The sequence below is a fragment of the Ranitomeya imitator genome, chromosome 5 (genome assembly GCF_032444005.1).
Source record: "Ranitomeya imitator isolate aRanImi1 chromosome 5, aRanImi1.pri, whole genome shotgun sequence".
Lineage (NCBI taxonomy): Eukaryota > Metazoa > Chordata > Amphibia > Anura > Dendrobatidae > Ranitomeya > Ranitomeya imitator.
Window position 1 is genome coordinate 607,406,114 of NC_091286.1, and position 24,531 is coordinate 607,430,644.

General features: G+C 41.8%; 1 protein-coding gene across 2 annotated transcripts in view; it reads right to left on the reverse strand.

Annotated features, from left to right (window-relative positions):
• PXDN (peroxidasin) overlaps positions 1-24,531 on the reverse strand; it is a 223,652-nt gene that overhangs the window by 77,181 nt on the left and 121,940 nt on the right. The window contains exons 4-6 of one of the 2 annotated variants that reach the window (XM_069728001.1): positions 21,897-21,968; positions 7,941-8,012; positions 7,769-7,840 (exon numbers count right to left, since the gene is read on the reverse strand). In XM_069728001.1, coding sequence (XP_069584102.1) covers positions 7,769-7,840; positions 7,941-8,012; positions 21,897-21,968 — 216 coding nt within the window. The remainder of the gene's footprint in view (positions 1-7,768; positions 7,841-7,940; positions 8,013-21,896; positions 21,969-24,531) is intronic. The other variant, XM_069728002.1, reaches the window with a different exon arrangement.

Below are 24,531 nucleotides of genomic sequence, written 5' to 3' on the forward strand. Positions count from 1 at the left end.
CGGAAAATGTCACTTGTCCACTGCACCATCCTCAACCCGTCCATGCTGCTTCCTCTTTCCAGGGGGGATGTGGATGATGCTGATGCTCTCGGTGAAGATTCTTCTACACACTCAGAGGAGGATCATGACTGTCTTGAACAAATGCAGGAAGAAGTAGCCTCCAAGAAAAACGTGTCTGAAGACCCATTCCCACATGCTGACCTGACGTTCTTCACTGATGGTTCCAGATTTGCAGATGAAACAGGAAGGTTCCATACAGGATATGCTGTGGTTACACATGACCAGGTCATCTCAGCTGGATCCCTACCACCGCACATGTCTGCACAAGAAGCGGAACTTAAGGCTTTGACATTGGCTTGTCAGGAAGCGATGGAGGTGGTGGTCAACATCAACACGGATTCAAGATATGCTTTCAGAGTGGCTCATGACTTCGGCAGTATCTGGGCAGCCCGAGGATACCCAACGTACAGTGGAACTCCAGTAAAACATGCTGCTACCGTACAAGAACTTGTGGCCACTCTAGATCTACTTTTGGAGGTTGCAGTGATCAAGATCAAAGCTCATGGGAGACTGGATTCTCCAGAAGCAAGAGGGAACTTCTTTGCTGACAATACAGCAAAAACTTATGCTGCAGATCTATTTGGGAGAGAGAAAGCAGACACTGAAGAAGGTCCTCAAAGCTCTCTTATGAGATTTATCCATCTATATCAAGACAAGACACCAGATGATGAAAAGAAGTCATGGCAAGAAGGAGGAGCTAAAAAGGATGAAGATGGAGTCTGGAGGATAAATAAAGAGGTCTGTCAACCCCGTAATCTGTACTCCTCGGTGACAGAATGGGCACATGGTATTACCCAGAGGCAAGAATCAGATGAATGACCTGATTTGGAAGACTTACATGGCACCTGGGATCTCTACAGTCACCCAAAAATATTGCAATTCCTGACTTGTGTGTGCAACATGCAATCCAGCACCGTCCCAGAAAGTTACTCAGAAACATTTGGCTAAACCACTCTATCCCTTTCAGAGGATTCAGATTAATCACATTCAAATGCCAAAAGTAGGAAAGTACAAAAATGTACTGGTAGTGACTGACATGTTCTCAGGATGGCCCGATGCCTATCCAGTAACCAACATGACTGCTAGAGTGACTTAAGAGACCGATGACTGAAGTAGTATGCACATATGGGGTCCCAGAGGTAATTGAGAATGACCAAAGACCCACATTCATTGCAGCACTGACTAAGGAACTATGGACATTGGTGGGAGCGGATTTGGGTTTACATACTCCATATCACCCACAGAGCAGTGGGAAAGTAGAAACACTGAATGGCACCTTGAAAAATAAAATACTGAAAGCCAGTTAGGAGGTCAGACTTGGACAGACATTTTGCACGTTGCCTTATACTCAGTCAGAAACACTACAAGGGGTCCCACTAAACTCACACCATTCGAGATTCTTTTTGGGGGGCCTCCAAGGTTGGGTCAATATTTTCCACAACAGCTAGCCTTAGGAAGTGATACTCTTGTAAATTATGTAATTGTCCTTACTAAAGAACGGTCAGTAACACATGTACAAGTTTTATCATCCATTCCAGGTCCAGATTCCAGTGAAGGTACCCATGCTTTCCAACTTGGTGACTACGTGCTGGTAAAGAAGTTTATCAGAAACACATCCCTGGAGTCGAGATTTGATGGTCCCTACCATGTATGCAGTCCTTGAGCAGCCGATCGAGGGTGCATACTGCTGTGCGAGATGTGAGCACGTTGTGCATTTGGAAACCCAGATTCTGAATCTAAATGTGCAGCTGACAACACTGAGATCCATAGACAATATGGAGAGGAGTCTTCTGCTCACGGAGCAGACGCTCAATGGGACAGATGAGGGGGGGGATGGTGGGATGGAGCTGAAGGACAATGAAGTAGCAAGCTGGGTGACAGTTAGGAAGCGGGGTAGAGGGAAGAGTGCCAGGGAGGCTAGTCCTGATCTGGAACACCCCAATAAGTTTGCTAAGTTGGCAGATGAGGGGGGTGCCAGTACAGGGGTAGCACTGCTGCAGCCAGGCATGTCCTCTGAAAGCCAGAGGAGTGACTGCTCCAGTAAGGAGGGAAATAGGAGAGCAGGGCAGGCCAGACAGGTGCTGGTAGTGGGCGACTCAATTATTAGGGGAACAGATAGGGCAATCTGTCACAAAGACAGGGATCGTCGAACGGTGTGCTGCCTACCTGGCGCTCGAGTCCGACACATCGCTGATCGGGTGGACAGATTATTGGGAGGGGCTGGTGAGGACCCAGCGGTCATGGTGCACATTGGCACTAATGACAAAGTTAGAGGTAGGTGGAAGGTCCTTAAAGATGATTTCAGGGAATTAGGCAGCAAGCTGAAAGCAAGGACCTCCAACGTGGTATTTTCCGAAATACTGCCGGTACCACGTGCCACGCCAGAGAGGCAACGGGAGATTAGGGAGGTTAATAAGTGGCTCAAGAATTGGTGTAGGAAAGAGGGGTTTGGGTTCCTGCAGAACTGGGCCGACTTCTCAGTTGGCTACAGGCTCTACGCTAGGGACGGGCTGCACCTCAATGGGGAGGGTGCAGCTGTGCTGGGGGAGAGAATGGCTAGAAGGTTGGAGGAGTGTTTAACCTAGGAATTGGGGGGGAGGGTATTCATTTAATAGGAGGGGAAGATAGTGCAGACAGAGACCTGGGCACAAATAAGGAAGTTGGGGGTGGCGGTGGCATGGGGGGGTGGGGTCAGAACAGTTAATAATTTAAGAAATAGAAGTACAGAGAGGAACATAAAGTGCATGTATACTAATGCCAGAAGCCTCGCCAACAAAATGGACGAATTAGAACTAATGTTGTTGGAGCATAATTATGACATGGTGGGGATATCTGAAACGTGGCTGGATGAGAGCCATGACTGGGCTGTTAACTTGCAGGGCTATAGCCTGTTCAGAAATGACCGTACAGATAAGCGAGGGGGAGGGGTGTGTCTATATGTAAAATCATCCTTAAAACCCATCCTGCGCGATAATATAGGTGAATTTAATGAAAATGTAGAATCCCTGTGGGTGGAGATAAGGGGAGGGGGAAAAAATAATAAATTACTGATAGGGGTTTGTTATAAATCTCCAAAAATAATGGAAGCAATGGAGAATATCCTAGTAAAGCAAATAGATGAAGCTCCGACTCAAGGAGAAGTCATTATTATGGGGGACTTCAACTACCCTGAAATAGATTGGGGAACAGAAACCTGCAGTTCCAGCAAAGGTAATCGGTTTTTGACAATTATGAGAGACAATTACCTTTCACAACTGGTTCAGGACCCAACAAGAAGGGGGGCACTGCTAGACCTAATATTAACCAACAGGCCAGACCGCATATCAAATATAAGGGTTGGGGGTCACTTGGGAAATAGCGATCACAAAATAATAAGTTTTCATGTATCCTTTAAAAAGATGTGTAGTAGAGGGGTTAAAAGGACACTAAACTTCAGGAGGGCAAATTTCCAACGGATGAGAGAGGATCTTGGTGCAATTAACTGGGACGATATCCTGAGACACAAAAATACACAAAGAAAATGGGAGACGTTTATTAGCATCCTGGATAGGACCTGTGCACAGTATATACCGTATGGGACTAAACATACTAGAAATAGGAGGAAACCAATATGGCTAAATAGAGTTGTAAGGGGCGCAATAAGTGACAAAAAGAAAGCATTTAGAGAATTAAAGGAAGTAGGTAGTGAGGAGGCATTAAATAAATACAGAAAATTAAATAAATTCTGTAAAAAGCAAATCAAGGCAGCAAAGATTGAGACAGAGAGACTCATTGCCAGAGAGTAAAAATAATCCTAAAATATTCTTTAACTACATAAATAGTAAGAAACTAAAAAATGATAGTGTTGGCCCCCTTAAAAATAGTCTGGGTGAGATGGTGGATGAGGATGAGGAAAAAGCCAATATGCTAAATGACTTTTTTTCATCAGTATTTACACAAGAAAATCCCATGGCAGACAAAATGTCTAGTGATAAAAATTCCCAATTAAATGTCACCTGCTTAACCCAGCAGGAAGTGCGGCGGCGTCTAAAAATCACTAAAATTGACAAATCTCCGGGCCCGGATGGGATACACCCTCGAGTACTGCAGGAATTAAGTACAGTCATTGATAGACCATTATTTTTAATCTTTAAAGACTCCATAATAACTGGGTCTGTACCACAGGACTGGCGTATAGCAAATGTGGTGCCAATATTCAAAAAAGGGGACAAAAACTGAACTCGGAAATTATAGGCCAGTAAGCTTAACCTCTACTGTGGGTAAAATCCTGGAGGGCATTCTAAGGGACGCTATACTGGAGTATCTGAAGAGGAATAACCTCATGACCCAGTATCAGCACGGGTTTACTAGGGACCGTTCATGTCAGACTAATTTGATCAGTTTCTATGAAGAGGTAAGTTCCGGATTGGACCAAGGGAACCCAGTGGATGTAGTGTATATGGACTTTTCAAAAGCTTTTGATACGGTGCCACACAAAAGGTTGATACATAAAATGAGAATAATGGGGATAGGGGAAAATATGTGCAAGTGGGTTGAGAGCTGGCTCAGGGATAGGAAACAAAGGGTGGTTATTAATGGAGCACACTCGGACTGGGTAGCGGTTAGCAGTGGGGTACCACAGGGGTCAGTATTGGGCCCTCTACTTTTTAACATATTTATTAATGACCTTGTAGGGGGCATTCAGAGTAGAATTTCAATATTTGCAGATGACACTAAACTCTGCAGGGTAATCAATACAGAGGAGGACAATTTTATATTACAGGATGATTTATGTAAACTAGAAGCTTGGGCTGATAAATGGCAAATGAGCTTTAATGGGGATAAATGTAAGGTCATGCACTTGGGTAGAAGTAATAAGATGTATAATTATGTGCTTAATTCTAAAACTCTGGGCAAAACCGTCAATGAAAAAGACCTGGGTGTATGGGTGGATGACAAACTTAAATTCAGTGGCCAGTGTCAGGCAGCGGCTACAAAGGCAAATAAAATAATGGGATGCATTAAAAGAGGCATAGATGCTCATGAGGAGAATATAATTTTACCTCTATACAAGTCACTAGTTCGACCACACTTAGAATACTGTGCATAGTTCTGGTCTCCGGTGTTTAAGAAAGACATAGCTGAACTGGAGCGGGTGCAGAGAAGAGCGACCAAGGTTATTAGAGGACTGGGGGGTCTGCAATACCAAGATAGGTTATTATACTTGGGGCTATTTAGTTTGGAAAAACGAAGACTAAGGGGTGATCTTATTTTAATGTATAAATATATGAGGGGACAGTACAAAGACCTTTCTGATGATCTTTTTAATCATAGACCTGAAACAGGGACAAGGGGGCATCCTCTGCGGTTGGAGGAAAAAAGGTTTAAGCATAATAACAGACGCGGGTTCTTTACTGTAAGAGCAGTGAGACTATGGAACTCTCTGCTGTATGATGTTGTAATGAGTGATTCATTACTTAAATTTAAGAGGGGACTGGATACCTTTCTGGAAAAGTATAATGTTACAGGGTATATACACTAGATTCCTTGATAGGGCGTTGATCCAGGGAACTAGTCTGATTGCCGTATGTGGAGTCGGGAAGGAATTTTTTTCCCCAATGTGGAGCTTACTCTTTGCCACATGGTTTTTTTTTGCCTTCCTCTGGATCAACATGTTAGGGCATGTTATGTTAGGCTATGGGTTGAATTAGATGGACATATAGTCTTCCTTCAACCTTAATAACTATGTAACTATGTAACTATGTAAGTGCTCCTGACTACTCCTACTTTTGTCAGGGTTGCTGAGCGCCTCCTGGATCCATCTCTCACATTGTAAACTTGTTAGACAGTTAGGGACAGAGTAGGATCTGACCTGTTTGTCAAAGTCCAGCTACAAAGGGAGGTTTTCCACAGGAAAACTTGTCTCAAACTGGTGAAAACTCCAATTTCCCCCTCCCGGGCGAGACGGTCAGATCTAGGATGTGTACATCAGGGTGAGTCACATGTGTATTTTATGTAACCATGGAGATGGGAGATTGGAGAGTAATAGATCCAGCAGGTAGGAAAGTCCCAAGGACATGGGTAACGCGCTCCAATATACCTCCCCGATATACCCATAATTGGTTACACATTCTCTGGTGTCTATAGCATCCGCATTGTCATGAAGCCTCTGATGTCATAGTGACACTTAACACTGGTGGGTTAGGGAACCACGGTGGGATCAAGAAAAAAAAAAAGGTTAATAAAGTATTTACTGTTGAGGAGATCCATAAGATCAAATACTTAATTAGCCTCAAGACATAAGAGATTGAGAGAAGCAACCCATAACATATATTGTTTAACCTAAGGGTACCGTCACACAGTGGCACTTTTGTCGCTACGACGGTACGATTCGTGACGTTCCAGCAATATCGTTACGATATCGCTGTGTCTGACACGCAGCAGCGATCACGGATCCTGCTGAGAATCGTACGTCGTAGCAGATCGTTTGGAACAGTCTTTCGTCGCTGGATCTCCCGCTGTCATCGCTAGATCGGTGTGTGTGACACCGATCTAGCGATGCGTTCGCTTGTAACCAGGGTAAACATCGGGTTACTAAGCGCAGGGCCGCGCCTAGTAACCCGATGTTTACCCTGGTTACCAGCGTAAATGTAAAAAAAACAAACAGTACATACTTACATTCCGGTGTCCGTCAGGTCCCTTGCCTTCTGCTTCCCGCACTCACTGACTGCCGGCCGTAAAGTGAAAGCAGAGCACAGCGGTGACGTCACTGCTGTGCTGTGCTTTCACTTTACGGCCGGCAGTCAGTGAGTGCGGGAAGCAGTCGGCAAGGGACAGACACCGGAATGTAAGTATGCACTGTTTGTTTGTTTTTTACGCTGGTAACCAGGGTAAACATCGGGTTACTAAGCGCGGTCCTGCGCTTAGTAACCCAATGTTTACCCTGGTTACCCGGGGACCTCGGCATCATTGGTCGCTGGAGAGCTGTCTGTGTGACAGCTCTCCAGCGACCACTACGACTTACCAACGATCACGGCCAGGTCGTATCGCTGGTCGTGATCGTTGGTAAATCGTATAGTGTGACGGTACCCTTACATAAGCTTTCTCAGATCAAAGTGAGACACTAAAGATGGCTGCCATTTCCTGTTTCACCACACCATGTGCTGATATCCAAGATGATCAGTGAGACCATAAAGATGGCTGCCATTTCCTGTTTCAGCACACCATGTGCTGGTATCCAAGATGACGCCCACCCTGATCACCTCATGGATCCGCCCACATGGACGCCCACCTTGATGACCTCATGGACCAACCCACCCTGATGACCTCAAGGATCCGCCCACGGACTTGCTCATTGCCCAACCCACTAACCAATGGAATACATCCGATCAATCGAATTTTAGAGCTAACCGAGCCCCCCTTACAGGGGTTATATAAACCTGTGTTCTGACTAAATAAAGCCCTTGGAGCTGAGCCATAGATTAATCAAGGAGAGTTTACATCTGACTGTGTGTTGTCTGATGTTATTTCATTAGTGCGCACTTGATCAATATCCATTTAGGCCAGGAGTGGGCAACTGGAGTGAACATTTCTTAATTGTTCAACCTAACATTATCACATGTATATGTATACACCAACGTCACAACGCTTGGTTCACCTATCAGAACTCATGGAGTTTCCCAAATATGAGCTTAAATTTACACATGAACCATTTTGTGCATAGACTTACAGTCTTTTCATAGATTCCAGTTGACTGAAAGTGCCAGGTACCAGGTGAGTGATCCGGTTATTATGTAAAAACCTAACGGGTAAAAGAAAAATAAAAAACATAGTAAATATTTGTATATATCACTCCCCTCCATAACCCAGAATGTTTATCAGCATTTTTACTGGTGACTTACAATCTCTCCAACTTAGGAAGATGATAGAAAGATTCTGGTTCTAGTGTTTCAATGTGGTTAAAATGAAGATACCTTAAAATAAATGAATCATGTGAATAGTTTGATTATTATAGTCCTGGAAAAACTACAGTAAAAATTTGCTGACTGGTAATGTGTCTACTTATAACTGTGCTGAGCTTTGGAATTACATACAAGAAAAAGGTTGCCAAAGGGAACGAAAAAAAAAAATATATCGACCAAGAATGACAAGTTCAACCATGAAACCAGACACGTAGAGTAATACATGCAGAACAGCTGTACGGCATTAGCTCACACATGGCCTCACTGTTCTTATTAAATGCAAATGTAACCGGGCTGTAAGGATACAAGACTGGTTTTCTGAAATAAGGAAGAAAGAACAAACCAACATGTCAAAATCCCTACATAAATCCCATCAGAGGTCATATAAGATCATTAATGAGCATCTTCAGCTCTGGTGGACTTGTATTCCTTGGGTCATCTATACCAGAGGCCCCCAACTCCAGTCCTCAAGGCCCACCAACAGGTCATGTTTTCAGGATTTCCTTAGTCTTGCCCAGGTAATAATTGCATCACCTGAGCAATGCAAAGGAAATCCTGAAAACATGACCTGTTGGTGGGCCTTGAGGACTGGAGTTGGGGACCTCTGATCTATACTACACCTCTCCTGTGAAACAACTAACCTGAGCACATTTATAGAATGACCTATCAAAGATGAGCTCATCAATAATTCTGAATCTATGAGAAATCAAGGTCTGCAAGAGATCAATCGTAGGCGAGCTTTGATACCGGCATTGCAAGCCTCACTTGTCATGGTACATCTACCACATCTGTGCATTGAGGAGTTGTCAGATTTAATTCCCTTATTTAGAATGGAGATATTCTTAGGGATATAAAAACATATCCAGTCTGATAAAGATGGTCTTTGGGATGGGAAAGTGATGATGAGGATAGTAAATTTTAAGGCACTATTCTGCAAGCAGTTTTTGTATTTTTCTTTTTTTTAATGAAGATTGCCGAACCTTGATAATGTGCAATATGTACACTGTTACGATTCTCCTGTATTCCCGAGGCGAACTGGTCGTCACGTGACAACGTATTTGTAATTTACATCCTTGCAGTCACGTGCCGACTATTCTCATACACAATTCTTTTCTATTGAGAAAGATGTAGAAGTTTATTGGACACAAGAAAGCAAGTATGCAACCAACACATATCGGGAATACAGATGGAATTGTGACAGTGTGACTCAGAAGTTTGCAGTAATTTTGGTAACTACAGATTTTCGGTCTCAGGCCAGGAAAACACCTTTAGAGCCTTGGTACAGAAGTAGAAAAACATGGCTCCTTTCTTCACCTAACCACGCTTATCTCCATGGGTTGTGTGTTGGACTGTAACTCAGCTCTGAATACTTAGGCAACGCAGGTGTACAATACTAGACACGACTCAAGAATGGGTGTAAGCTCCTCAAACCTTCTGCCACTCATTTTTACACATTGTATTTTTATATACCGGGCAGTAATTTATCAAACCAAACGTGCCAGAATTTATGAGCCCCAAACACAGTCTGAACCCAACCTTATTCATTTCAATCTGACATCATTCGGCACCAGCGGTTTCCCATCATGATGCCATTTGTAGTTTGTCCAAATTAAGAAAAATCAATATATCCAATTAAATTATGACTTACACTGATAACCAAGCCCCACAGATTCCCAGACTTAAAGTCACAATAAAGGCAAGTACTGATTAAACCATTAAAAATAATCTCGTTAAATGATGGTGTATAGCTAGGGTATGTTCTCAATTTGTGATTGGTGGGGGACACTCAATTTTCTAAGAACAAAATGGACTAAACTCTTTATTCCCCTCTAAGTTTTCCTTGAACATCTGCTAATGTAGAGGGAATTGTGCCTTGACTATTTACTTGGATGGGAACAGACTACAGTTTTCTGCCCGCCGGGTTGAAAGTCCCTTTGTTCTCAGGACTGGTACTATTCCTAGATGTCAGAACCCCTTACAGTGATAGCAATAATATCCTATCACTTTTTAAGATAGAAATAACTGTTGGCAATATATAGCAATCTTTACTTCTGCAAACTTCTAATGAAACGGCCATTTGTTTTTGGGTGGTATAAATAGTTATGATGATATCAGTAACAGTCCCAGTGGTGGTCATATAGGTGCGTTGTGGCTCATAACTCACTCATGTCTAGTACACCTGCCAGGAGATTTGATGTATCTATGTGCCACAAATTGAAGCCTCCGCCATATATGATCAAGCATCAAATTTCCATGATAAATTTACACCAATTTCTATACTAAGACCATAAAGTGAATATCGATGTCAGATAACTTAAATGTCAAAAACTACTGGAGTCTGAAGAACCCCATTGACCATTGAGGAAGGTTAGGTTTCTTAGGGTCACTACGGTTTTTACAATGCTGCGTAATGGACTTACCGTAATCAGTAGGGTATTTTTTGTGGAATCGGCAATGTCAAGACTCTAACCCAGATGTGAATCCAGCTTTTGTTTTTGAGGAAACATTGAGGCGATGTCCATATGGAGAAGTGTTGTGAATTCTGCTTTTGGGCTCCCTCCGGTGGTTGTAGGTGGTAATGCAGTTGTCTCTGGATTGCAGTCCTGGTCAGGTGTATCTGCTGATTGCAGTTCTGACTGGGGTATTTAGGTGTGCAGGATTCATTAGTCTTTGCCAGTTGTCCATGGTTTCTGAGAGGTGTTGGACCTCTGTCTGGTTCCTCCTGCATTGCTGCCAAATCAGCAAAGATAAGTGTCTAGGTTTGTTTCTGTGGCACACATGCTGTGTGCTACTAATTCAGTGCTATTCTTTTCCCGTAAGTAAAGACACACGCTGGCAGAAAACAGGATTTAGCAAAAGAGGCCACTACTAGCTAAATAGGAAAGGATAGGACAGAATACTAAGCGGTCAGTATTAAAACCCTTCCAAAAATATCCACAGCAGATAATACAAAAAATACCATCATCTAACTAAAGACGTGGAGCGTATATCTGCAACTCCTGAGAATCCAACAAGACTGAGAAAATACTGACACAATCTAAGCTGGACAAGAAAAAACTAAAGAATAGCACTGAATTAGTAGCACACAGCATGTGTGCCACAGAAACAAAACCAGACACTTATCTTCGCTGATTTGGCAGCAATGCAGGAGGAACCAGACAGAGGTCCAACACTTCCCACAAACCATGGACAACTGGCAAGGACTAATGAATCCTGCACACCTAAATACCCCAGTCAGAACTGCAATCAGCAGATACACCTGACCAGGACTGCAATCCAGAGACAACTGCATTACCACCTACAACCACCTGAGGGAGCCCAAAAGCAGAATTCACAACAGAGAAGATTGTGGACAATTTACAATGTTGGTTCCTCAATAAAAAAGCTCTACAACATGATTGATTAGTAATTTAGAAAACCCAACTACGATCTGCAAAGACTTTTTCAGCCAAGTACAAATTCATGCTGTGGAAATCCAGGTGGTGGAGGGATCTGTGGAGCTCTTCGTTGGCCGCTCAGTCCTCTCCTGATGCTGTTTTATGTCACTGACAATCAGTGAATGTCAGTTAATATAAAGTGCCCTGTTATTTCTCTTCTCAGCTTCTAATTACAAGATTCAGGAAAAGCCTGGAGGAAGACCAGGTTATCCTGAGGTAAGATATGGAGAAATATCCCACTGCAAAGGAGAAACGGACCCAGACCCTGAGACTCTGGTATAGTGTAAGGACATGTCATTTGGTTTATAAAATATCTTATTATACATATAGGTGTACAAATATATTGTAAAATAGTGCGTATTGTGTCGATACATCCTTCGGCAGACAGATAACCATGTAGAGGAGATGGTGAAAGAATAAGGAGCTGTTCAGACCTGCATTTTTGCATTCCATTTGCCTCGTCCATTCTGAAGAACGAAAGGAGTATGTGAAATATGGATCTCTCACATAACTGCAAACAGGAGCACTGCACTGACTCTGGCTTTCATTAATTATCTTTTTTCAATAGAAAAAAAACCCACAGCATTGGGTTCAAGCAGGGCCATTGAGGATTTAGAGCCGGTTACTTGAAATAAGATTTGGATGTTGTTTCAGATCACCAAACAAATTTAAATATTAGACAAAGATAACAAGTAATCACAAAAAGCAGTTTTTAAATGAAGTTTTTAAAATTTATTTTAAAACATAAATTAACTGTGGTTTATCACATCTTTGGGAAGTTGAGTTCAAATTCCCTACCCACATGCCAGCCTGATTACTGCCATGCCTGTTCTTAATCAAGAAATGACTTAAATAGGATGTGCATGACAAAGTTAAGCAGACCAAAAGCTCCTCAAAAGCTAGACATGCCGCAATCCAAAGTAATTCTGGAATAAATGTGAAACTAAGTAATTGAGATCTATCAGTTTGGAAAAGGTTATAAAGCCATTTCTCAAGCTTTGGAACTCCAGGGAAGTATAAAGAGCCATTATCCACAAATGGGGCAAACATGGAACAGTGGTGAACCTTCATAGGAGTGGCCGGCCGACCAAAATTACCGTAAGTGCACAGTGACAACTCATCCAAGAGGTCACAAAACACCCCACAACAATATCAAAGGAACTGCAGGCCTCGCTTGCATCAGTTAAGGTAAGTGTTCATGACTCCACCATAAGAAAGAGACTGGACAAAAATTGTTCCAAGATGAAAACCACTGCTGAGCAACAAGAACATAAAGGCTTGTCTCAGTTTTGCCAGAAAACATCTTTATGACCCACAAGACTTTTGGGGGAATACTCCTGGACTGACCAGTCAAAAGTTGAACTTTATGGAAGGTGCATGTACAATTACATCTGGCGTAGAAGTAACAGCATTTCAGAAAAGGAACATCATACCAACAGTAAAATATGGAGGTGGTAGTGTGATGTCTAGGGCTGTTTTGCTGCTTCAGGACCTGGAAGACTTGCTGTAGTAAATGGTACTATGAATTCTGCGGTCTACCAAAAAATCAAGAAGGAGAATGTCCGGCCATCTGTTTGCAACCTCAAGCTGAGGCACAATGATCCAAAACACACCAGCAAGTCCACCTCTGAGTGCCTTAAGAAAAACAAAATTCAGACTTTGGAGTGACCTTGTCAAAGTCAAGACCTTAATCCAGTTGTGATGCTGTGGCATGACCTTAAAAGGCGGTTCATGCACAGAAACCCTCTAATGTGGCCGAATTACAACAACTCTGCAAAGATGAGTTTACTAAATTTCATCCAGAGCATTGTAGAAGACTCATTGCCAGTTAGCGCAAACACTTGATTGCAGTTGTTGCTGCTAAGCGTGGGCCAACCAGTTAGGTATAGGGGGCAATCACTTTCACACAGGGCCCTGTAGGTTTGGATTTCTTTTTCCCTTAATATTAAAGTCTGACAGGGAGAAGGACTTGGGGATCCTAGTTAATGATAAACTTACCTGGAGCAGCCAGTGCCAGGCAGCAGCTGCCAAGGCAAACAGGATCATGGGGTGCATTAAAAGAGGTCTGGATACACATGATGAGAGCATTATACTGCCTCTGTACAAATCCCTAGTTAGACCGCACATGGAGTACTGTGTCCAGTTTTGGTCACCGGTGCTCAGGAAGGATATAATGGAACTAGAGAGAGTACAAAGGAGGGCAACAAAATTAATAAAGGGGATGGGAGAACTACAATACCCAGATAGATTAGCGAAATTAGGATTATTTAGTCTAGAAAAAAGACGACTGAGGGGCGATCTAATAACCATGTATAAGTATATAAGGGGACAATACAAATATCTCGCTGAGGATCTGTTTATACCAAGGAAGGTGACGGGCACAAGGGGGCATTCTTTGCGTCTGGAGGAGAGAAGGTTTTTCCACCAACATAGAAGAGGATTCTTTACTGTTAGGGCAGTGAGAATCTGGAATTGCTTGCCTGAGGAGGTGGTGATGGCGAACTCAGTCGAGGGGTTCAAGAGAGGCCTGGATGTCTTCCTGGAGCAGAACAATATTGTATCATACAATTAGGTTCTGTAGAAGGACGTAGATCTGGGGATTTATTATGATGGAATATAGGCTAAACTGGATGGACAAATGTCTTTTTTCGGCCTTACTAACTATGTTACTATGTTACTAAAGTCCTTCATTTAAAAACTACATTTTGTGATTACTTGTGCTATATTTGTTTAATATGTAAATGTGTAAATGTGAGAAACGTGCAAAAAAACAACAGGAAGGGGGCAAACATTTTTTTTTACACAACTGTATATATGTACTTTACTATACATATTGTATATCTGACACTCAGACTTCTTTTCTCGCTCGTATTTAGCGACTATTGTGACAAAGACTCAGGAAAGGTCGAAATGTTAAAAGTCTGAGTCGCTCACATCCAGTCACTACTGTTTTCAATTACATTTTTACTTTTTTTTTTTTTTTAACTTGAAAATAAAAAAAAAACTGCATATCTGGATAAGGAATGTGCAGTGAATTTCATACTCAACAGTACACAAGTCACTGACCGATGTAAAGTTGTGTCAAATTAAACTTTGTGCAGTGATATCCCTGTGCTGTATGATCCGAATCACGTTAACCTTTGCCAGTTCTGTATTAGTTATTGTAAATCATTTTTCAAAGCCTAACCTATTTTTTTTTTTAAACTGCAAATATGGGAGCACTGAGATTGACACTATGGGAACAGAATGTAAATTGAATTGGTTGGTATCAGGGGTAAAGGTATAAGTGGTGGAGGGGAAGATCATTTGCCTGAAGGAGCCCAAAAGTGGCACCAGTATGGCATGGTAGGCGGCAGCGCTGTGGAGTCAGAGTCGGAGCCAATTTTGGTGGAGTCTTGAGTCGGTGTCATGGAAATTGAAGAGTCAGAGTCAATGTCGGAGGTTTGGCTTACCGACTACACAGCCCTGGTAGGCAGGTGGGGGAGCCTGCTACAAAATCAGCATTGCGTTATCAGCACTTTAGATCATATTTCTAGTTGTAATATGGATTTCCTACATCGCCAGAAGTCTAGACCTTAGTAAACGTAAATTATTTTTACATAATAAGCAGACACAAAATACACACCACTAACGACTGTTAATTAAAACAAAGAAGTCAGATGTTAAGGGCAAGGAAGGAAGAAGCCGTACCAGTCGTTGTCAGTTAGCTGCAGTGTGAGCACTAGAGTAAAAAGAAAAGACAGACATTAAGGGACAAGACAGTCACAAGTTACACAGATTTCATAGAAATCGCAAAGACGTAAGACTTTGAGGTGGAGTATCTCCACAGCCCTCCTATCAATTTTGAGAATCCCCCTTTCAAATACAGTGGGTACGGAAAGTATTCATACCTCTTTAAATTTTTCACTCTGTTTCATTGCAGCCATTTGGTAAATTAAAAAAAAGTTCATTTTTCTCATTAATGCACATTCTGCCCCCCATCTTGACTGAAGAAAACAAATGTAGTAATTTTTGCTAATTTATTTAAAAAGAAAAAATTAAATATCACATGGTCATAAGTATTCAGACCCTTTGCTCAGTATTGAGTAGAAGCACCCTTTTGAGCTAGTACAGCCATGAGTCTTGGGAATTATGCAACAGGTTTTTCACACCTGGATATAGGGATCCTCTGCCATTCTTCCTTGCAGATTCTCTCCAGTTCCGTCAGGTTGGTGAACATTGGTAGACAGCCATTTTCAGGTCTCTCCACAGATGATGAATTGGGTTTAGGTCAGGGCTCTGGCTGGGCCAATCAAGAATGGTCACAGAGATGTTCGGAAGCCACTCCTTTGTTATTTTAGCTGGGTGCTTAGGGTTATTGTCTTGTTGGAAGGTGAACCTTCGGCAAAGTCTGAGGTCCAGAGCACTCTGGAAAAGGTTTTCATCCAAGATATCTCTCTACTTGGCCGCATTCATGTTTCCTTCAACGAAAACCAGTCGTCCTGTCCCTGCAGCTGAAAAACATCCCCATAGCATGATCCTGCCACCACCATGTTTCACTGTTGGGATTGTATAGGGCAGGTGATGAGCAGTGCCTGGTTTTCTTCACACATACCGCTCAGAATTATCACCAAAAAGGTCTACCTTCGTCTCATCAGACCAGAGAATCTTATTTCTCATAGTCTGGGAGTCCTTCATGTGTTTTTTAGCAAACTATGCGAGCTTTCATATGTCTTGCACTGAGGAGAGGCTTCCGTCGGGACACTCTGCCATAAAAACCAAACTGGTGTAGGGCTGCAGTGATTGTTGACTTTGTGGAACTTTCTCCCATCTCCCTACTGCATATCTGGAGCTCAGCCACAGTAATCTTGGGGTTCTTCTTTATCTCTCTCACCAAGGCTCTTCTCCCATGATTGCTCAGTTTGGCTGGACGGCCAGGTCTAGGAAGACTTCTAGTGGTCCCAAACTTCTTCCATTTAAGGATTATGGAGGCCACTGTGCTCTTAGGAACCTTGAGTACTGCAGAAATTCTGTTGTAACCTTGGCCAGATCTGTGCCTTGCCACAATTCTGTCCCTGAGCTCCTTGATCAGTTCCTTTGACCTCATGATTCTCAATTGGTCTGACATGCACTGTGAGCTGTGAGGTCTTATATAGACAGGTGTGCGCCTTTCCAAATCAAGTCCAATCATTTTCATTAAACACAGCTGGCCTCCAATGAAGGAGTAGAACCATTTCAAGGAGGATCACAAGGAAAAGGACAGCATGTGACAAATATGAGTGTCTGTGCAAAGGGTCTGAACACTTATAACCATGTGATATTTCAGTTTTTCTTTATTAAATTTGCAAAAATTTCTACATTTCTGCTTTTTTTTAGTCAAGATGGGGTGCAGAGTGTACATTACATGGGAAAAAAATGAACTTTTTTGAATTTACCAAATGGCTGCAATGAAACAGAGTGAACAATTTAAAGGGGTGCGAAAACTTTCCGTACCCACTGTATAACATGGTAAAAATTTGGAGACCAAGAGTAGAGATTTGGGGGGCTACTTAACAGATGTACTAGAATCTCAGGTGGATGCTTTGAACTTCTCTATCAGACAGGAAGGAGATGGAATGGTTTTGACAGGTTTCTGGCTTTACACCATCTCCAACCGGACAAAGAGACTGAACCAATGTTATTGAAGGTATATTATTATTAGCATCAGTGGTGGACACAAATGGAGAAGTGGCCCTGTGCAAGAACAGTATATGGGCCCTTTGCAGACAACTAGCCTTGTCTATGACAGAAGCTGCTTGATGCTATGGAGGTGATAGTGGCCCCTTACCTCTCGGGCCCCCAGGATGTACCAATGATTAGTATACTCCATAGGCACACATGTTAGACACTTGTTCGCGTTCTTCACCTCCATACCGCATTTACAAAATATTTTGTAATCAATTCCCAAAAATATACAGACACATTGTATCCAGTTTTGGGGAAACTGTGTGCAAATTATTTTCCTAAGCAAATCGTATACAACAAACATGGAAAGTAAAAATGTTTTCCTGTGTTGGTGGTGGGGTTTTTTGGTGCCATTAATGTGTAATCTAGAAGAGTGAGGTCACAGCATGAGCGACTGCTGCACATTACTCTGTACTTTAATCTTCGCTTGCTTGAGGCAAGAAATGATGGAGCAGCGAGGAATGCGTTACAGTAAGCGCTCAGGTTCTCCTGAATATGGGATACCTTCCACAAGACACAAAATCAAAAACAAGAATGAGATTTTCTACATTTATAAGAAAATCTTGATATTAAATTTACAATGAGAAGAAAACTTTTAATAATCAAGAAATTAAAAAAAAAGAAAAATTAATTCATGCAATTTCATATCATGCAGATTTCTGATAGGATGTTAATGCATTTTAGTAGGATCATGCGTGTAAAAACATAGCAGTATACACAGTATATTTTTTCAATGCCAAGTCCACATAATTTACATACTCCGTCACAACAAAACTATAGTGAAACCTAAAACCTTGATCCCCAAAGTAAAACCTTGCATGGAGCTAAGCACCTACTTAGTAAGGCTACTTTCACACTAGCGTCGGAATCTCCCTGTCGCAATGCGTCGGGCAGAGATTCCGACGCTAGAGTTTAACGCACTGCACAACAGAGGCAGCGGATGCATTTCTCCGGCGCATCCGCTGCCCCATTGTGAGGTGCGGGGAGGTGGGGGTGGAGTTCCGGCCGCGCATGCGTGGTCGGAAAAAGCGGTCCGTCAGGAGCAAAAAACGTTACATGTAGCGGTTTTTGCTCCCGACGGTCCGCCAAAGCACGACGCATCCGTCGCACGACGGATGCGACGTGTGGCAATCCGTCGCAATGCGTCGTCAATACAAGTCTATGGGATGGGGAAAAAACGCATCATGCAAGCACTTTTGCAGGATGCGTTTTTTCTGCAAAACGACGCATTGTGACGGATTGCAGTTAACGCTAGTGTGAAAGTAGCCTAAGTCTCGAGTTGCAAAAATCTGAATTCAGACAGTTATGGCAGCATGTCCATAGACTAAAGTGAGCAAGATGTAGTACATTTGAATAAATAAAAAATTGTTTCTTAGTTTTTTTACAGGTACGGTATATTTTTTTTATTGAAAAAAAAAAATCAAAATTACCACGTTTATCATAAGCCAAAAAAAAAATCCTCTATACAGTTGTGAACTTTGCATCCTACGCGCTAAATTTACAATGTCCAACCATAGGGGTTAAAAAGAAGTAATTTATGTTATTTATTCTTTTCTTACTAGATATTCATGTTACTGTTTGGGTTCGGCAGCCTAATAAAGATTGTTGAAAGGCTTTGGGCTCTTCCGGCACCATTACAGCCATGCCAAGTAATGGCATGGCTGTGATTGGCCGAAGAACCTCGTGACCTGGCTTGACAGTCTAAAATAAATAAATAAAAAAATCTATGTGTGGTCCCCCCCTATTTTTTTAATAACCAGACAAGGGAAAACAGACAGCTGCAGGCTGGAATTATGATGTTGGGAAGTGCCAGATAGCCATGGAACTTCCCATCCTAATAATTTCAGGACCCAGCTGTCTGCTTTACCTTTATTGGTTATTAAAAATGGGGGGCACTCAATGGATTAAGTCGGGACTGTAGGGATTAATTTTATATATAATAAATTGGTGAATGAGAGAGTGTTTCTTGTTTTTATTTCTTTAACTCTCTTTTCAGGTCTTTCAGGTTCACATTTGTAGATTACTGTTGATTCATTGAATGTTCATGTTTTTTTTTTTTTTTATAAATTGTTGAATGAGGTGTGGGGGAGTGTTTTTAAAATAAAATTTGTGTTTGCATTTTTGCTTTTTAACAACTTATGGGGTTATTGATGGGGATGTCGGATAGACGCATCTCCATTACTAACCCCAGGATTGATGCCAGCTGATATTACGCTGATATTACGCAGCTGACAACCCCAAAAACTATTATCAATTGCCACCACACCAGGGCAATCAGGAAGAGCTGCGGCTAAGCACCAGAATTGGAGTATTTAATAGATGCGCCATCTGGAGAGGCTGAAGGATGGTCTTATTAGACTGGGAAGCAGCAAATATCCATGGCCCTTCCCAGCCATGTCTTTGGGGGGGGGAGGGAGGAAATTGGCACTTCTCCACTTGGACCTTGGCCTCTGGGTTCAAGATTATTTTTTTAAAAATTTTTATGTTATTTTAAGTAATTTCTCTATTCTCATTTGCTTGAAGAGCAATTGTAATGTTCTTACCCCATTCTGTTTCCTTTTGAGGCCCCCTAGCCTTAATGATGACATTTTACAGTAAAGTTTAGGTCGTCATTGATTTATATGGGGTTCTGATCCGAGGCCAAGTTCGGATTAAGTTCAAACAGAATTTTGGACTAAAGTTGGCCAAACCCGAATTTCCATGCGTCCCCTTGTCCCCAGTTTCGAGCTTTTATTATGGTAGACAAACTACATTGTACAAATGTGAAAGTAGCATTAATTAAAAAATAACTGAATTTATTTTTCTACATTTAGTGCCTGTTCACTGCACATTAGAGGTTTTCCACTACTGTGATAATGACACCCTAGTATAAAGTTAAGTCATCAGAATCAGTCAGTTGGGTTACCATCTCTGGCAGCATCCTGGTAAAAACAGTCTTTAGTGACCGCAATCAAGCACTGCAAATCCGCTCCTGTTCCAAGTAAGAGGGGCTGATCCGTCACACTTAATAGGCTACTGCCATTAGGCACCAGCTCCTACTGATACAACACTGATTTTATTGAAACACAGTCTGCTAAGTGACATCACTGGAATGAGGGTATCAGCCTCTACATCAGGGATGGGGAACCTAAGACCCACAGGCTGTTTACAGCCCTCGATGACCTTGTATCCGTCCGTCGTGCAGATTGCTGGTGATCATAGTGCTTGGGCCGGCCGGCCCTTTAATTTCTTCATGCTCTGCGAGAACATGCATATAGTGTTCACTACTGAATGCTGAGGGGTGTGCAATGAAAAATTATGTCCCGACACCAGTGCCAGCGTCAGGATGTACTTTGTGGGTGGAGTTAGTTCGCAATTTGTACGGCCCCGAAGGATGGTACAAATATCCAAATGACCCTTGGCAGAAACCCAAAAAAACAAGATTACCCACCATTGCTCTACATCATGCTGCTCTCAGATTACATAGCAAAAAACTGTTGACAGATTCTCTTTAAAGGGAACCTGTCACCTGAATTTGGCGGGACCAGTTTTGGGTCATATGGGCGGAGTTTTCGGGTGTTTGATTCACCCTTTCCTTACCTGCTGGCTGCATGCTGGCCGAAATATTGGATTGAAGTTTATTCTCTGTCTTCCATAGTACACGCCTGCGCAAGGTAAGATTACTTTGTGCAGGCGTGTACTACGGAGGACAGAGAATGAACTTCAATCCAATATTTCGGCCAGCATGCAGCCAGCAGGTAAGGAAAGGGTGAATCAAACACCCGAAAACTCCGCCCATATGACCCAAAACCAGTCCCGCCAAATTCAGGTGACAGGTTCCCTTTAACAAACCAAGCCGCACCAAGCAACCAGTGGTCCTCAAATAGATTATTTTGAAACCTTAAATAATTACTAAAGAAAAAAAGGAATATTGTCAGCTTACCGGTCTTAGACGAAATCCCCAGACCTACCAACGCCCAGCACGGTTCGGGGTGAGCGCCCACAGCAAATGAAGACAAACAGAGAAATGATCCAGCTGGAGGTGGAGGCAGTTCAGACTTTGTGAGACTTTATTAGACAACTAAAGCGATAAAAAGTTCTTCAACAAGAAAAATCTTTACATAGCAAACACCTAGGCACACCAGTGAGGAGGATCAACGCGTTTCAACTATGAAGTCTTACTCATGAGTAAGACTTCATAGTTGAAACGCGTTGATCCTCCTCACTGGTGTGCCTAGGTGTTTGCTATGTAAAGATTTTTCTTGTTGAAGAACTTTTTATCGCTTTAGTTGTCTAATAAAGTCTCACAAAGTCTGAACTGCCTCCACCTCCAGCTGGATCATTTCTCTTTTTGTCTTAAATAATTACATTACAAACTTGATGAATGATTTCTCTAATGTTGCGTCACACGCTTGTTTGTAGTCAAAGTGTCAGTAAGAAGGCTGGAAAATATCTGGTCACGTAGCTGTAACCTTGTAAGTCCTCACCACTGAGTAGTGGCAAGGGGAATTCTTTGGATTTGCAAAAATCCAACAGGACGCCATTGCATTGGTAAATGGTCAAAATGGTTACACAATTTGGTCAAAAAAATGGACATTTTGTGGACAGGATTAACAGGAAACACAAATATGGAATTGCTGAATAAATGAAACTGTGTAACATACAAGTAACATGTACTGCACAAATGTAAGAAAACACCAATCATTACATAAAATGGAGAACAGCACTACGGACATCTGATGGAAGCCACAGAAACGACAATACAATGGACACTTACAGTTGTTCTAGAGAGGCAAGTCCTTTAAAAGCTTGCCTGTCAATGGATTGGATTTCATTCTTGTACAAATAGCTGAAACAAGAAACAATCAGCAGAATTAGTACACAGACGAGGAGCAAAGCACAAGACAAGAACCGGCATGAAACACGTTTGTCACTTGTACCCAAAAGGGAGGAAACGATTAGAGGTGAATCTGAGAATGTGGTCAAAAAGCATCATATTAAAGGGAATCAGACAGGGCAAAATTACGTTATAAAGTAAGAAAATCTCCAAGTAGGGAGAATATCCTTGAGAAGAAGCATATCGGTAGTTCCAAAAGTCCATGAGACACTTCACAAGAAAATAATCTGTTAAATAATATGTAAATCAGGAGCTCAGTGCATCATTGGTGGTCGGGAGCACAACCCTCATTCATTAAACTAGCAGACAGACTTTCGGAACTACAGGCATATTACATTTTAGGGAAGGGTGCCCGAAATGGAAATGTCCCTTTAGCAGGTGACAAACAGTGGGTGACAGGTTAATTTTAAAGAGGAACTCCACATTAAACATACATTTACCACTCATAAAAAAATTATTCTTATATAAAATAATAATGACAGTAGTCTTTCCCGGCACAATAATGGATCCGACACTTACTGCAATAAGGCACAACTAAATTCTTTACAGATACAAGAAAATAAAAAAAACAAGTACGGCCACATTCACCCGTCAATATTTTCCATATACAAAAAAAAAGCAGACAGATTATTTTTCTTTAATCAGAGTTTAATCAGAGTGTAGACAAGTGTCACCTTTTATTGTATGTACAGAAAAAAAAAAAAGTTTCTCCTCTTTTGGTCTGATTTTTTGACGAACTCAGACTTGCATTGCCGATTTTCATATGACCCTTGGATCAGCCAATCACTCAGTACGAGGCAAAAAAGAAAAATTGGACATGCGAACAGCTCCATAGGCTAACATAGGTACGAGTGACATGAAAACCACGGACAGCACTCAAATGAGTAAAACTGACGTATGAAGGAGGCCTAAAGGAAATGTCAGATCATTTTCAAAGGTGTCCAAATTTCTTTAGGGCACCACCTTGAAATCATTTTTTTTTTCAGTGCTGTATGGCAAAAAGCCACAAGTGAATTTGCCCATAAAGGTAGTCCAGTTTAAATCTAGGAGCTGCAAAGCAATGGTAAGTATTTATATCTAATAATCTAAAATTCCATAGTAACATAGCTAGCAAGGCCGAAAAAAAGAGTCCATTCAGTTCAGCCTATATTCCGTCAGAATAAATCCCCAGATCTACGTCCTTCTAAAGAACCTAATAACTATAAGATACAATATTGTTACTCTCCAGGAAGACATCCAGGCCTCTCTTGAACCCCTCGACTGAGTTCGCCATCACCACCTCCTCAGGCAAGGAATTCCAGATTCTCATTGCCCTAACTGTAAAGAATCCTCTTCTATATTGGTGGAAAAACCTTCTCTCCTCCAGACGCAAAGAATGCCCCCTTGTGCCCGTCACCTTCCTTGGTATAAAGATACTCGGAGAGATATTTGTATTGTCCCCTTATATACTTATACATGGTTATTAGATTGCCCCTCAGTCATCTTTTTTCTAGACTAAATAATCCTAATTTTGCTAATCTCTCTGGGTATTGTAGCTCCCCCATCCCCTTTATTAATTTTGTTGCCCTCCTTTGTAGTCGCTCTAGTTCCATTGTATCCTTCCTGAGCACCGATGCCCAAAACTGTACACAGTAATCCATTTGCGGTCTAACCAGGGATTTGTACAGAGGCAGTATAATGCTCTCATCATGTGTATCCAGATGTCTTTTAATGCACTCCATGATCCTTTTTGCCTTGGCAGCTGCTGCCTGTCACTAGCTGTTCCAGGTAAGTTTATCATTAACTAGTATCTCCAAGTCCTTCTCCATGTCAGATTTACCCAGTGGGTAAATGTGTGTAATGTTGATATCGATTCCTATTTCCAATGGGTATAACTTTACATTTATCATTGTTAAACCTCATCTGCCACCTCTCGGCCCAAGTTTCCAACTTTTCCAGATCCATCTGTAGCAGAATACATCTTCTCTTGTATTAACTGCTTTACATAGTTTTGTATCATCTGCAAATATTGATATTATACTGTGTAAACCTTCTACCACATCATTAATAAATATGTCGTATTTGCTTAGAAGCAAATACAAAAAAAACCTATTGTAAAATCCAAAATATTAAAGTACAAGAAATGAAATACACCAAGAAGATAAGAGTCCAGTATTCTGAAATCATCTTGGGTTCCACTGATCAAGTTAGTTCCATTGAATTCCACAGCTGACCGACAGTCAGGGTAGCATAAAGGACAACCCAAATGATGATCAATCCCTTTAACAGATATCGGTCTCTGTTCCTGTACAGTGGAAACCCCATGATGTCGGTGTGACCAGAACCTGGCCTAGCTGAGCTGATACATTGGGAGTAATATGTACTACACTGCTCAGGTAGACTTGATGTATGACTTTGCCCACATGAGACCTTGTGCATTAAAGAGGACCTAAATACGCCAATAAATATTGCCATAAATACGTCAATTTTATTGCCTAGTGTAAATGCTGCTGTTCTTCTGAATCTGGAAGGGTTT